This window comes from Schistocerca piceifrons, chromosome 3 (genome assembly GCF_021461385.2).
Source record: "Schistocerca piceifrons isolate TAMUIC-IGC-003096 chromosome 3, iqSchPice1.1, whole genome shotgun sequence".
Lineage (NCBI taxonomy): Eukaryota > Metazoa > Arthropoda > Insecta > Orthoptera > Acrididae > Schistocerca > Schistocerca piceifrons.
The window spans coordinates 408335461-408352414 of NC_060140.1; the positions used below are offsets into that span (position 1 = coordinate 408335461).

General features: G+C 39.3%; 1 protein-coding gene across 4 annotated transcripts in view; it reads right to left on the reverse strand.

Annotated features, from left to right (window-relative positions):
* Positions 1–16954, reverse strand: part of LOC124788197 — a 144357-nt gene that overhangs the window by 11492 nt on the left and 115911 nt on the right. For 3 of the 4 annotated variants that reach the window (XM_047255373.1, XM_047255374.1, XM_047255376.1), the window contains one exon: positions 13833–14014. In XM_047255373.1, the coding sequence (XP_047111329.1) occupies positions 13833–14014 (182 nt within the window). Of the gene's footprint in view, positions 1–3099; positions 3140–13832; positions 14015–16954 lie in introns of all 4 variants that reach the window. The other variant, XM_047255377.1, reaches the window with a different exon arrangement.

Here is a 16954-nt window from a genome sequence, read left to right on the forward strand (position 1 = left end):
ACTATCTGTTATGCATAGCATATCTGTAGACATTTCTTTAAATGTTTCAAGTTGTCTAATGGTATGAAATGCTCATCTTCCTTGTTTAATTCCTTATGTCTTGATTGAGAAGTCCATGTACTATAAAAGGACCTCATGAATTTATTGAAAATTTCAGGGATTGGGCAGTTAACACATGTAAATGGAAATCAGTCATGCAAGTAACCTTTTGCCACAAAGATTTAGTGTTACCACTATGGCCAGTCCAAGAACATTTTTCCACAAGCAACTTATCATTTGGCACCTCCTGTCCCTCCTTCTCCCCTCATACATTTTCACTCATGTCAGTTTTTGCTACTAATTGTGATACACACCATATACAGATCGTGCACTCAGCTTGGAGCCCAAATGACTTCTACTAATTGTGATACATCTTGTATTAAAATCTTACAGGTGGGGCACCTCTGGCACCCCTCTCAGCTTGGTGCCCCAAATGGTGGATTGCATTGCTTGGGCCTTAAACCGGTCCTGGTTACATATCAATCAGACATATGTGTGATTGCTTCACTCTGTTAAATGATTCCTGAAGTTCTCCATACACATGTTCAATGGAACACTTTCTCTTCAAATTTATCAGAAGAGCAGTCTCAGTAACTCTATATGTCATCCTTGGAGCAGTCCAGATTTTCAACCTTATAATAATTTACTCACATGTTCTCCTGCAGTCAGTCTGGAAGAACAGTTTTCGAGCACAGTCACCAATAGCTGAGAGAGCTATGTGCAATGTATTGAAAATTTCAGCAAAAGCAATTGTCTATCTAGGCAAGGATCCAGAGTATACATGGAAATTATTTTTACAATTTGTACTGTTGCGTATGTCACAGTTAAGCTGAAGTTGCTGTTCATAATTACCTCAAATACCATTTAATTGTAAATGTACATGAAAGTGATGTAGACATTTCATGATCTTTGAAGAGGTGTCCTTAAGATGTCACCCCCCCCCCCCCCCCCCCCCCCCGGGGGGTGATCTGAAAATGAACAATCATGTAAGGTGGGTGAGCCCTCCTCTGAGGGGGGCCAGTTGGAAGGAACATGCTACTGTAGACACTGCAATCAGGGGGATTTTTTCACAGTGAGCCAGTCACCATCTCAGTTTAAATCTACTAAATGTAAATGACATTCAAGATTCAAAGCCCCTCCCAGCTGCACCTTGGTTTGTCATGGTATCACGTACTAATGACGGATGTTAGTCCTTCCCTATGATTAATCTGTTTATTATTCAGAAAGGCATTGATGCAATTACAGGCCCTGTGAAATCCTCCTCTTGCTTACAGAATAGGACTTTGCTTCAGGAGATCAATTGTGATTTCCAAGCCCAACAACTGTTTACAGCCTTTTTCCACCATGGCTAATCTGTTCATGACAAGGCCCATCACAAGCTAAATTCTTTGCATGACGTTATTTACACTCAGCTGCTTGATGGTCTGCCCAATGGAGAAATTCAAAATTATTTCTCTGATCAGGGTGTCACTGCAGTCCATCAGGTAATGAAAAAGATTAATGCAAACTTGGTGGCTACATGCACTTTTTTTTTCCTCACATTTGATCAAGTAGTGCTTCCATCAGAGATAAAGGCAGGCTATGAAGTCATCACAGTCTGACTGTACATTCAAAACATGATTCATTTTTACCAGTGTCAGTGTTATAACTACACTCATATTTCATGTCAAAAAATGTCCAAATGTGTTAGTTGTGGTAGAGATGCTCATGAAGGCTTTGGCATTTGAGGTCTCTCTGTTTCTTCTTCCTCCCTGTGTGCTCCTGAATTTCATTTCATGGAATGTCCATCTGTCTGACACCTAGCAGGTACTCTCCACTGTATCAGTTGTAATGAGGACCAAGCAGCCTCATCCTGAGAGTGTCCTATGTATCTGGAAGAGCAGGCCATCAAGCAGATCCAGGTGATGGAAAAAGTACCCTACCCTGTCAATCAATAATTGTTGACCATTTGAAAGCCCTTCATTTTACTATATAGACTTATAGTACTGTTCTTACTATGCCTCGCCCCATGAAGGTCATGGCCACACAGACTTGCATCTCCAGTTAAGTACTGGAGTTGTAAAATCACCCAGTATCATGGTAGCATCCATAACTACTCTCTTACAGCTGCACAACAAGCCACAAAATCTTTGTTACCCATGGCAAAATCACCTGCAACACAACTGGCAGTCCAAAAAGGACAAAAGGAATACTCCCGTGAAGTACTGTTATGTCCCTCCAGCTAGGAAATGCCAGTCTTTCTCTCCCAACATTAAAGAATCTAAGAAATCAAACACAGGAAAACAGCATTCTCCTTCCCCCACTTGGAGATCCTCTTCAGTAGTGTCGCATCATGATGGATGTGAACCTTCCTCTGCCTTGGCTTCATGTGGCAGCCCATGTTCATCTTGGACTTCATTCACTTCTCAAGGACACTACTCCAGATTTGATCTATCACTGTAAGTTTCTCGACCTTCGCACACAGCTTAGCAATAGCACCATCATGTACATTGCTGGATCTATGACTGACCATGGTGTTGGGTGGGCCTTTGTCATTGGCACCAACATTTTCAGTATTGACTCCCAGAATACTGCTTGATTTTTACAGAAGAGCTCTTTGCCCTCTATCAGGCCAGTCAGTATATCCAGTGACATAGGGTTTTTAATTGTGTCATACACTCTAATTCTCTCAGTGCCCTTCAGAGGGTCTGTGTGCTGCACACCATCCATCCCATAATGTATAGACACTTTTAACTTCGTTTACTTCTTGATGTTCAAAGGTTATGACGTAGTCACGTAAGACCTCTGTTGTTTTTGCATCCTTAAACAAAAACAAACAAAAAAACCTTAAGATGTTCAGTTATTTTACCCAACATTATGATTATTATGTATAGAAATGTTAATACAGCACCTGAGAACAGCTATATGGAAAAATGGAGAGTGGAAGTGTGACAAATATTAATTTTTTCTGCAGATCAAGGCAGTGAGAGGAAATACTTCTAATTGTGAGCACAAAGTGTGCTGAACTTAAGGACTGATAAGAAATGTATATGAAAATTCTGGCAAAATGTAAATATTTACCAGTAAAGGAGACCCTCCGTGGAACAGCAGAGGTCTTCAGCTGTCAAGTGGCACATACAAAAAAGAATAAAACTTCAGTACTTCCTGAATAAAGCCTTTGATGAGCTGCATTACTCCTAAATATTTATGTGAACACCAAGAAATATTATACATATGGTTTCATTTAGAATGTAGCCATTAATGTAGATTTATGCTGCCTGTAAATCATTGTTTTCTGTTAGAAAATATGTAAAATGAATTGCTGTTGAGAATTGAACTATCTGCTATCAACATGTTACACCCATTGTACTGACAGTGCACAGTTAAATTGACTTTGGGTTCCAACACAGTTCCAAAAAAAACAAAAACGAGTTACAGGTAGCTGCAGCACACTAAATAAAAACCCCTTTGTGAAATCCCTAGACCTCCAGACAGATAACTGACAGAGGAAGAACCAGCATATCAATACATTAACTAAAAATCTCACTAATTTTCTACTTTGTTCTGAGAAATATTTCTCACTGTGTTAACCTACATGCTAACTACTATATGCTACTTTCATCTGATAGTATCGTCTGACATTATCTTTTGGGACAATACAGTTAAGGCCAAATAGGAAATCATTTTACAAAAATATGCAGTAAGAATATTATGTGAAGTTGATAACTGATGCAGAAACCTCTTCAGAGACATTGGTGTGATAGCACAGTTACACTCTTATAGTTCACTACCTGACACAAGAAGTGAAGTACCTAGCAGCGGAGGAGGGAATGAAACAAAACTTCGTGGGTTCAGAGGGTATGTTATGTTATTTATTTATTTATTGTCCTCTGAATCAATACTGTACATGACATGCACATGGTGATGCACGAACATACATTTGATGTTGGACAATATGATAATTTGCTGGCATGAAGTAATATGCCAAAAGTTTACACAAACATGAGTTTAGAAACATATTTTCTGAGAAGTTATGAACACACGAATTACATACTCAGTTACACATTTGTATTTTAGTGCTGTATTCCTCTCACACAGATACATAACAGTACCTGGTTGGATATTCTTTCTGCACTTAATTTGCTTAGTAGCAGATGATATAGATGCAAGTTTTTTGCACATACTTGCATGAATGTTTTACTCTTTACAAAATTCTTTGCTGCAATTTGTTTCATGTTTCTTTCCACCCATGTGCAGCAGAAATTCATTTGCACTGTAGAAACAATGATCAAGTAGGAATGATTTTAATTTTTTATTAAATACATTCAGGGACTTACTGTTTTTCATTTCTGATGGCAGGCTGTTGTATATTTTAATGCCTTTATTGAAGGGATAGTTTTTAAGGGCTGCCTATTATCAGTATGACAATACACCTCCTCTGGCCTGGATGCACGCACTAATTCTGTTGGGAGGGTTGTCATAAGGCCATTGTTTTCTCTCTTGAGGCTAGCTGGCCCACAATTGTTGTAACCGTCCTTGATATCCCAGGTACTGCCACTAGAATGGAGTTGACATCGAAACTAATCCGAAACTTGTTCTACTGGGGACAGATCTGGTGACTTGACTGGCCACAGGAATGCTTCAATATCACACAGAGTGTTCGTAGACTCATGTGCTATGTGTGGATGAGCACTGCTCTTTGAAAAATGACACCATGTACTATCACATGAGGAATAACACATCAGGACATGGGATGTCTGTGATGTGCCATAGTGCTATCAGAGGTCCCTCAATCACTACCAGACATGACCTGTAGTCATACCCAATAGTTCCCCACATCATGATGCCAAGGGTAACATGGCTGTGCCTCTCCAAAACATTTGAAAGAATGGGGCCTCTCCACAGGTCACCATCACCCACCACTGATTGTTATACAAAGTAGTGCAAACCACGATTCATTGCTGAAAACAATCTGACATAATTCATCAGCAATCCATATTACAATAACACCAGTCCAAATGCAGTTATTTGTGTTGTGGTGTTAATGACAGTTTATGCATGGGACAGAAATTCCCAAGTTTGGCTGCTGGTTACTTGTTCTCAGGTGGAACACATGTGACGGGGTTACAATGCGCTTGGTGCACAGAATGGTGATCCTCCCTTGTCGTGGTCAGATGTAGTCAACTGGAAACATTACGATGAGTATGCCTGCCCTCACATTCCCATACAGTGCAACAGCAGGTGTGTGGCACATCCAAATGCCCCACAGATCAGATTTCAAGAGCTGGACAAATGGAGACCCACAATAAGGCCCCTTTCAAACTCTGTCAGGTGTGATTAACGCTGTCTGACACAAATATGCAGCATCTACATGTCCTTCACAGTGATCATTTAACATCTGACACTGTTTCCTCCCACTATATATCCTACCAGGCCAAGTAACAATACTAAACATGAACAACACTAAAGCATTGCGGTGGTCCGCTGATCATTTACATACCCACTGATTTTGTGAACATATATGAAGTTGCATTGGTATTTGTATATTTATAAAGTTACTTGACATTTGAGTGTATCTTGTGAGTGCTTTGCCAGGTAGTATATTTATGGTTGACAGTAAGAGTGAATTTAGATAGAAAAGTGAGTTTCACAAATGTAGTTTACCAGCAGACATTAGGAAGGATATCAGAAATCCCCAGATGTAAGCGAAAGAGTATCTTGTTAGCACATAACATATAAGAATATTTACTCACTAAGAGGTGGCAGGAGAACACACGTAGAAAAAATATTAGAGTTTCCAAGCTTTCGGACCCAGTGGCTCATTCTGGTAGAAGGGTTGAAGTGGAAGGGAGAGGGTGATGGAAACGGAATGGTGAGATATAGGAAAAGGAGTAGAGTTCAGAAAAATCACCCAGAATCCAGAGTAAGGGAGGCTTACTGGTCAGGATGAGAAGTAAAAAATTGATTATTTTCATTGATTTACATAAGAATATTTGTGTTGGGGATGTAAATTTAAATTAAAACTAATTTCCCACGTTAAACAGTTTCACTGATGTCAAGTACTACATGAAGTACTAGATAAAAATAGCAGGATTTTCTTTTCTTCTTCTTCTTCTTCTTCCTCTTCCTCCTCCTCCTCACAGTACTGTTTCCTGCTTTGCTACTAATCTACATAAAAACTTAATTTCTAGGGCATTACATATAGTAATGTAGATGTAATCCCCATAATCAACAATGTGAGTAGATTATCACTGGTTGTAAGTATACTTTACAAAAATAATCTGTCATGGGTTCTTCTAAATGTTAATGTAATGTTGTCTTTTATCACAACCTTTAGGTTGTCCTTCACAATAGGATTTATGGAACACAATGTGTAAATAAATGATTAATATGCTTGCTCACCATCACTGATTGTACTCTTTGTTCTTTTGCTTTAACAGGCAATGGAAAACTGTCACTGATTAATCTACACTTTACAAATGTGGACTACAAAATCAGGCTGTGTTATATGTCACAGGAAACTGCCAAAACAAATGCACAGTAAAACATAATGTGTTAATTAGGGCAGGAGAGTTCCTCTGTGGAAAATGAAGGCCACATTACTAGTGTTATTTTCATTTTAATGTAACTGAATAAGACAACCAGTTTATTAATGGAATAATAGTACTATTAACATCAAAAAAAGCTGAGTAATGCTGCAAACCTCAAAACTAGAACAATTCCAGCAGAAAAATTCACACTTAGGACACATCGCAAAGTTGACCTCATATTTTAAGGAGAAAAAGCACACTTGCTAGATTTGAACCCCAGCAATTGATCCCTTGCAAAAATTTGGGCCATATTTCCCATAATACGCTGTTAATCCTTCATGAAAGTAGGGCTTCTAAACTTTCATGCACACCAGTTATTTGTCATTTCCTCCACCCCACTGCAGCCACCTAATGCTTGAGCACACAACATTGTACCGTAGAATGAATGAGGTTTGTGGAATATTGTTTTGCCATTTTAACATACTTAGTTCATTGTATCAAAGGGCATAGTTTGTAACCCGTAGCTGGTGCCAGAGATCCCTTTGCTTTGAATATTTTTTTGTCACAATTCAGAAATGTAAACAAAATGAATGAAAGGAATGAAGGTGTGATCAAATAAGTAGGGTAGTGCTAGTTAATTATTTATTAACATCACTGTTGATTTCTCTGTATTTTAAAGCTGATACTATTAAAGTGACGTATACCTGAAGAAAGATGAATACTTCATTGCAAGTCACATGATTAAATTGTACATAAAAAATCATTCACCTAGTTTCATCATAAATTTTCAGTTGCTTAGGTTTTTCATTTTAATTTTGAGGCATATATAGGATGTTTCAGAATTACACTGACCAACTTTGATGGAATGTAGTAGATGTCTTCAGGAACAAAATGTGGATAGGAAGCCATGTCCAAAAATGTCATCCAATGATGCTACAGAGTAATGAAGTTATAAGAGCCAGTGTCTACCACAAGGCCTTCCCTCAAGCAGCAGGCATGAGTCTGTTCACAGAACATGGCCTGACAAACCAACATCACAGAGACCACTAACAGTGGTAGTGACATAGTGGAATGACAAACACATCCAATAGAAACATAGTGCTCAGTTGTAGTTTGACACATGCTGGTGTGCCCCAACATAGAGACATTTACCCCCGCTGAGCAGTGTGACACGTTTCACGTACGACATGGTGAAAGGTAATGGGCAGGCAGCATTACCCAACAATATCCCATTAGGGGTCTCCTGCTGCACTCTACATTTGTGCCCGTCCATCAGCGTGTGGGTGAAATGGGCAGTTTCACAGGGCTTCAACATGACAGAGACCACATGTGAAGCATACGCATGCTACAATTTGCAGAGGACATACTAGAGAGGTTCAACGCAGACCCATCCTCGAACACCCACACTGTGGCACATGCAACATAAAGCTCCCATTCGGCACTTTGGCAAATGCTGCATGAGAACAGAAGGCATTCATTTCATCTTCAGAAGACATAGGTACTGATGGCCCATAATTTTGCTCTGCATGTCGAATTCAGGTAGTGGTTCTAGCAGTGTTGCACCAGATAGCTGTATTACACTGAGTACGTGTTGTTCATGAATGAGGCTTCCTTCACCAATGAGGGTCCATTCAACACTCACAATGACCATGTGTGGGTGAAGGCGAACCCCCATGCCACTTACAACTAAGGTTATCAGGAAAAGTTCAACATCAATGTATGGGCTATCATGGGCCACGATTACCTGATTGACCCCTACATGCTTCCCCCTCAAGTCACAGATGACAGCAATACAACATTCATCCGGGAAGTGAGGCCGGAATTACTGGAGTCCATCAATATATGTTTTTCCAGCACAATAGGGCATTCACATAGTTCAGTCAAGCTTCCAGAACCCAGATTGGACCAATATTTTGGGACTGCTGGGTTGGTCGAGGTGGCCCTGTAACATGGCTACTTCTGTCACCTGACCTCAAATCATTCAACTTACTCCTATGGGTCCATCTGAAGAATGTGCTGCACAAATCCCTGGTGGAGTCAGCAGAAGACGTAGTAATCTGATTATGTCCATTATAAATGGTTTTGTGAAGGTCTGCCACTGAAAACATGGGTTTGTTTATAAATAACGTTTCTGCTACCAATCAAGAATTTCTTTTATTCACATGTTACTCCACACGTTTCAGGAAATGATTCTCATTTTCAGGTGTGTTTTCTCTTTGTAATATGCCATTTTAACAAAATGTTTTCGAGGTGTGAGGTTCTACTTTGTTTTGTTGACTTTACTGAAATATATAAAAAGTACACAATTTTTAGTACTTACAGTTTTCTCATGATCTGTTTGTGCAGTTTCACTTACGTTAAACATCACACACCACTTTCAGTGCGCAGTATATATCGAGAATACCTTACATAAGCTAACAGTTACAAAGATGTTTTAGTTTCAGTTGACAGATATAATGTTACAAGTCCTCCACAGAGCATGATATGCTTTTGAACAAAGGGTATTTATCATATCAATATACATATAACTTGCATTTATCTGTTTTTCAATGGTGCTTATTTCTATAAGTTACTGTTTTTATTTAAGCAGCAATGTAGGAAAAGACAGATTGCTACTTACCATAAAGGAGACATGTTAAGCTGCAGACAGGTGCAATTAAAAGTCTCTTACATAACTTTCGACCACGGCCTTCATCAACAAATGAGAAACACCCATCATTGCCCGATTGCATCTTAACGTATCTTCTTGCCGGTAAGTAGCAATTTATCTTTTCCTACATTGCTGATATTCCTACCTGCAGTTTCCATTGTCTGTTTTTATTTAAGCATATTCTCAAAGCATCTGAAGAAAATCACTGTTTCACTTTCAAGTTTTTCACTAAAGATTTTGTCTACATATTTTCTGTAATGTGAAGGTATTTCTGGTTCCTCTAACAAATCCATTTCATGCACATTATTTAATCAGTGGAATACTTTAAAATTTTATCCTAGTTTTTCAAATGGGTGTCCTGTATTATGTATGTGTGTGGCTGTTGCTGATATTTTGTGTAGGCTTTAAAGTGCTCTGTGTACCTGGCACTGAAATTTTGGCCCGTTTGTCCTAGGCAGAACATACAACATTCCTGGCATGTTATTTTGTATATTCCAGAGTCTGGTTTCAGTCATGATTACGCTTTACATTATTTATTAGTTTTGTTGTGGTTTATTTGATGTAGAAAACCCAACTTTGTGTTTTGAAAATATTTGCAAGCTTCTGTAATATACTGCAAATGTATGGGATGATATATATACATTTGTTTTTGTCTTTTTTCTCAGTGGTGCATTTTCTGTTTGGGTCTTTCTTTACTTTGTCTAGGACTGTGTCAACCATGGGAGCAGTATAATCATTGGCAACTGTAATCTGTTTCACTATGTTTATTTCTTGTTGCATTTCTTCTTGGTTCAAAGGTATTTTAGTTGCCTGCTTATGGATGTCCGGGTTGACATGAGGTTGCAGGGATTGTGGTGTTGGTCATTGTATTTTCCTTATAAATTTTGAATGTGTGTTGTTTCTTTAATATTTAAGACCAGGTAGTTGATATGTAGGTCTTGTTCATGTTCCACTGTAAATGTCATTGTCTCATGTAGATTACTGAAGCAATTTACACTACTGGCCATTAAAATTGCTACACCACGAAGATGATGTGCTAAAGAAGTGAAATTTAACCGACAGGAAGAAAATGCTGTGATGGGCAAATGATTAGCTTTTCAGAGCATTCACACAAGGTTGGAGCCGGTGTCGGCACCTACAATGTGCTAAGATGAAGAAAGTTTCCAACCGATTTCTCGTACACAAACAGCAGTTGACTGGCATTTCCTGGTGAAACGTTGTTGTGATACCTCATGTAAGGAGGAGAATTGCATACCATCATGTTTCCAACTTTGATAATGGTCGGATTGTAGCCTAGGGCGATTGCGGTTTATCGTATCGCGACATTGCTGCCCGCGTTGGTCGAGATCCAATGACTGTTAGCAGAATATGGAATTGGTGGGTTCAGCAGGGTAATACGGAATGCCGTGCTGGATCCCAATGGCCTCATATCACTAGCAGTCGGGATGACAGGCATCTTATCCGCATGGCTGTAATGGATTATGCAGCCACATCTCGATCCCTGAGTCAACAGATGGGGACGTTTGCAAGACAACAACCATCTGCACGAACAGATCGATGGTGTTTGCAGCAGCATGGACTATCAGCTCGGAGGCCATGGCTGCGGTTACCCTTGACGCAACATCACAGACAGGAGCCCCTGTGATGGCGTACTCAACAACGAACCTGGGTGCACGAATGGCACAACGTAATTTTTTCGGATGAATCTAGGTTCTGTTTACAGCATCATGATGGTCGCATCCACGTTTGGCGACACCACAGTGAACACACATTGGAAGCATGTATTCGTCATCGCCGTACTGGCGTATCACCCGGTGTGATGGTATGGGGTGCCATTGGTTACACGTCTCGGTCACCTCTTGTTCGCATTGACGGCACTTTCAACAGTGGATGTTACATTTCAGATGTGTTACGACCCGTGGCTCTACCCTTCATTCAATCCCTGTGAAACCCTACATTTCAGCAGGATAATGCACGACCACATGTTGCAGGTCCTGTACGAGCCTTTCTGGATACAGAAAATGTTCGACTGCTGCCCTGGCCAGCAAATTCTCCAGATCTCTCACCAATTGAAAACATCTAGTCAATGGTGGCCGAGCAACTGGCTCGTCACAATACGCGAGTCACCACTGTTGATAAACTGTGGTATCGTGTTGAAGCTGTGTGGGCAGCTGTACCTGTAAACAGCATCCATGCTCTGTTTGACTCAATGCCGAGGCGTGTCAAGGTTGTTATTATGGACAGAGGCGGTTGTTCTTGGTACTGATTTCTCAGGATCTATCCACCCAAATTGCATGAAAATATAATCACATGTCAGTTCTAGTATAATATATTTGTCCAATGAATACCCGTTTATCATCTGCATTTCTTCTTGGTGTAGCAATTTCAATGGGCAGTAGTGTAGAATATCTGTCTTTGGCATCCCTTTCCACTAATAGTAGTGTGTCCTCTAGATATCTAGTATAAAACTCGATTTTCTTTAGTCCGGGTTCTTGGCTGCTAAATAGCTTTTGTTCCAAGTGATTTATGTGTGTCTCAGTTTTGGTAGCTGATATACATGATCCCAATGCTAGGCCGTGTCGTTGGTTGTAAATGTTGCCATTAAGGGTGAAGTATTTGTAACTTAGAATTAGCTGGGGAAGTTCCATAAATTCAATGATCTCTGTGTGTGCAAGTTTCTTAGGTTTCATAAGGTTCTTTTGGATCACTGCTACAGCTTCTTGTATGGCTGAGTTTGAGTAAAGGTTGGTAATGTCAAGTGATAAGAGCTTACCAATTTAGGAGACATTTACCTTTTAGTTCTTCAGCTAGTATCATGCTGTTTTTTTTATAGTCTATGTTGTTTTATATGTATAATTTTTCCATGTTATTCAGTTTCTGTGACAGGTTCTACGCCGCGCTGTTTATATAGTTTACCAAGGGATGTATCAGATTACCTTCTTTATGTATCTTTTGCTGTGCTCTTAGGTGTGGTGCCTTTGGATTCACACATGTAAGGTAATCCAATATGTCACGTGGTAAATTCTATAAATAGCCCAGCACACAAACAGTCACAGAACCTGAAAATCATCAGAAATTATACATATGAAACAACATAGCCTATTAAAAAAACAGTATGATACTAGTTGAAGAACTAAAAGGTAAGAAAAAGGTTCCTGTCCTCTCAGAATGTCAGCCATTATTCATGTAATGTGACTGATTGTCGCATGCTTCAGCAGAGTAGATGGCAATAGCTCCTGCATAAATCAACATTTGCCTTTGTGATTTTGACCCTGTCTTTATTTGTCTTGTATACTATACCAAAACATTGGAAACTGTATAGAGAGTTTCAGGAGACAATACTCTATGACAGAAGCCCATGAATGATGCTGTCAGCCCCCACGGCATTGGCGCATCGCATTCATATGAGACAAGGCCTGTATAGGCAGCAGGTAATTATTTATTCATTTGCAGCTTGAACAGTTATAAACATCAGTCTCATATTCCTTTTTTTTTAGACTAGGCTATTCCAGCTAGCATACCCACCAGTGGGCTGCCAGGTGTACACGTGCACAACGGGCAGGGGTGAGTAGTAAGATGGTGCATGTGCAGTCAGGCAACCAAGTTGTAGGGTATATGATTGTTCTATGCTAGGAGCTCACAGACAGGAGGGCTAGGACATGTGCAGAACACATGTAACAGGACCACCTGGCAGTCAGTCTACCTAAACTGTGCCTGCTCATGAGCGAGTTGATGAGGTACCAGTACCTGCACCCCACGAGGCAGCATTGGAACAGCCTTCTTTAGACCAAAAAAATCATAGTGACACCACTGCTGATATTACCCTTGGCCATTTAAATGTATTACAGAAAACAGGGTATCACTAAAATTTCTTAAATTAATGCATTACCTAATGCCTTCTAAAAAATTGTGGTTATGTGCCACAAAAATCTGGAAAAAATTAGTCAATCTCTGGCAGTCACTATAATGAAGGATGATACCTTTGAGACAATTTCAATTAATATAGCCTCAATAAAGATAAATCCTCTATGGATACTTCCTCTTGCTCTTGACCATTAACTTTCTTTCTCTGTACTGAGAAACTTGAACAATGAACCACATGACTGGTTCTCCTCAATGTTTGAGTAACACTTCCCTTCAGGGTGACAAATAATAACAATCCAAATATTCAGCAAAAGTTCAGATTGGTCAAGAAAAGTGACAGAAAACCTGTTATGGCCTGTCCAGAGGAACCCTCCTTGTATTTGCCTTACAGTATGTTATCTAGCAAAACAATGGAGTCCTAAACTTGTACAATTCGCAATGCACTTGAGTCCCTGTGAAATATAAATCTACTGCCTAACCACTGTACTAGGTTGCCCTGTTACTGTTACAGTAAACCAAAGGCATGTGCTTAACTAGAAACTTCCGCTAGTTTACAGGAGACATGTTAATGATGAATGATATTAGTCTATTTTTGGAAGGGTGTGAAAGAAGAGGAACTTTTAATTTGACGTTTCCGCAGGAAGTGCTTTTAGCTGAAATGTCACATAAAGCCTGTAAATAAAACTCATTCAAATTCAACATTTTCCATGTAGTATACACACAAAATGGGCATCAACAAAAATGACATAATTAATGCTGGAAATACGTACTTCATATATATTGTCTCCATAGCGTATAGTTTGTGAAGCTGAGCTGCTGTCATATTTCCGGACCCAATGGAACTGTGCAAAAACATTACTTAGTGCTTTGCAACTGAAAATAATTTGTGAGCCTTCCAGAACTGTTACATTCTCTGGAAACACCTCCAAAATTTGTGGACATTCTGCAGTTTCTGAAATAATAACCGAAATTTTCACTGACATTGTTGCGTAACATTATAGAAAAGTTTTCATTGATCGTTTTTATAAAGGAGTCCACAAAGAGAAACACAACACTTCAATTAAAGTAAATCATACAACTATGCCACACTGTGGTCTGATCTGAGATTATGTTTTTGCAATATGTTGTAGTTTGTTATGGTTATTTTTTGTGATAAATATGTAGTATGTGGAAAAGTGATGAAGCATGCTGAAATAAACTAATAAACTTTGGTTACTATATTTCTCATTGTTATTATCAGTCTAATTGCTCATTAATGTACAATATTGCCTGAAAGTTGGATAATTTTACTTATATTTTTCATTAAATACAAGTAATAAATCCTATACTAATTAGTTTGTGAGATAAATGTTAAATACACATATAAAAATGTAAATGCAGTGTATTCCAGAAGAACCTGAAAAATTAGTAACCAGGAAAAATGGATTGTACAAGACCATAAGCAGTTTCCGTCACTTTAATTGTCCTCATACCTTCTTTCCTTATGGGAAATGGTATCCTGTCAACATCCAAATAAATATAAACATAACATCCACATCAGTTTAAGAAGATAAGGGATCACCCATGGCCTAGCAAAAGTGAGTATTTTACTGATGATTATATTTAAGAATACTAAGTTGATAGAATAAAAATAGCCTAACTGCATCTCTCCATACAGTGGAGGTGTTGAGTCGCAGATAGGCACAGCAAAAAGACTGTCACAAATTAGCTTTTGGCCAGTATGGCCTTTGTCAAAAATAAATCCCCCCCCCCACACACACACACACGCAAAAGCAACTCATGACTGCAGTCTCTGACAACTGAAGCCAGATTGCAGTCATCTGTGTGTGAGTTTCGTATGTGTGTGTGTGTGTGTGTGTGTGTGTGTGTGTGTGTGTGTGTATGTTGGCATGCACGCGTACCTGTGGCTGGCATCTATTTTTGATGAAGGTCATACTGGCTGAAAGCTAATTTGTGACAGTCTTTTCATTGTGCCTATCTGTGACTTAGCATCTCTGCTATTTGGTGAGTGGCAACTTTCCTTTTCATAATATTGTTACATTCCATCCTGGATTTTCCATTGTTTGATTTCCAACTGCATCTCTTTCATTCTGTTACTACCTATACTTTATTTTGCACTTAGTGTTCTGAGCACTCTAGTGTTCTTTTTGTCTCCAGATACATTGCAGAGAAAGAAACATTTTCATTGTGGAAAGCTTGAATGACCATCAAAATTTCTCCTTCAATTACTTTTATTCTTCCAGCCTTGAATTTGTCCACATCCCTTCCCCTTCCATGCCCGACCTATAAATATACATGAACACAAGAAAGGTATGCCCCTCCCTCCCTTTCAACATATAAAATATGCATAAAAACAATTCCCCAAATACTTTTACAGTAATTGCCGATTACTTCGTTACACTCACATTCTTTAAAGAGTTTCTAATTTCTTTCCACTATCAGAGGAAGAATTGCTGGAGAAAGGGGAAAAATAAAAAAGCAATAATATTAATTACTATTTCTTGAGTTACATCAGTAACTTCCAAGATGTTATTAGTTACTTCTGTATTAGCTACCTGCATCCATAGCCTGCAATTGCTAACATGCTTCTGCGTGGTAGCACTCAACTCTGAGGTAATCTAGTTCCAAAACTGGTTGTGGATGAAATTTTCAATGCAAGTATTTGGCTAGCAAGGGGGTGGGGGTGGGGGTAGGGGGAGAGGTGGTGATGTAAAGTTCCTGACCACCAGTCTTTCCATCAGCTTTATGGATTTAATTCCAAGCCTCTCCGCAAATTTTCATGAAGAGACGGCAAATGACACTGTTGGAGCCATCCACTGGATCAGGACATTAAGGTCAGCAGTCCCCTTGGTGCTATTCAAGAGGCTATGTGTTGGCACCAGGTTTCTCCCTCTCCCTTGTACCATCATCATCATCAAAAATAAACAACACAAACACAACACTACACTATACATGCACCTATTACACTCATCAACACTCCACATACAACACATCTCCTACACATCCACAACAAAAGGGCCATTTTTGTGGAGGAAGAACATCCTTTCTGACAGCAGATGACCACACCCTGTTGGATATCCAGCCAATGATGCCACTTAACATTTACATTTTTACTATGTTAGCTGTGCAAACACCGCGTGGGATTAGCCGAGCGGTCTAAGGCGCTGCAGTCATGGACTGTGCTGCTGGTCCCAGCTGAGGTTCGAATCCTCCCTCAGGCATGGGTGTGTGTGTTTGTCCTTAGGATAATTTGGGTTAAGTAGTGTGTAAGCTTAGGGACTGATGACCTTAGCAGTTAAGTCCCATAAGATTTCAAACACATTTGAACATTTTTGAGCTGTGCAAACCTAATATGCCTATCACATGCAAGGAATGTATTCCATTCCTTTTTATTCTTAGTCTGTACTAGATCACACCCATCAACACTCCTGTTGAGCGTCAGTCGATTCTATTGATGTAGCAGCAATATCAGCTGTCTCTGGTAGTTGCTAAAACCAGTTTCAAATTCCTTGTTGACTCAGGTGCTATAATCCCACTTGTGTGTCTCTTCGATTTTTCTGAATATTACATCTGTAATCCTATTAAGCACTTGTACAGCAGATAAATCACAACAGGACTCATGAAGTGCCTGTTTCTGTCATGTTTTCACTTATTATTTCAATGTATTTTCTTAATGGGTGCTATACTTAACACTGTTCTCTGATGCGGTTCAAGAAGCATTGTCACGTATGATCCTTTATGAACAGTTTATCTTCTTGTAGTTGTGTCATATGTGTTGAGACTGAGCCTCTTTATTTGCTGTCTTTATCTAATGTTTGGAAAGAGCTCTTACAATGGTCAACCTACCTTTATTATGAGCTAATGAGGCTGCCAAAATTGCAGTGTACATTGA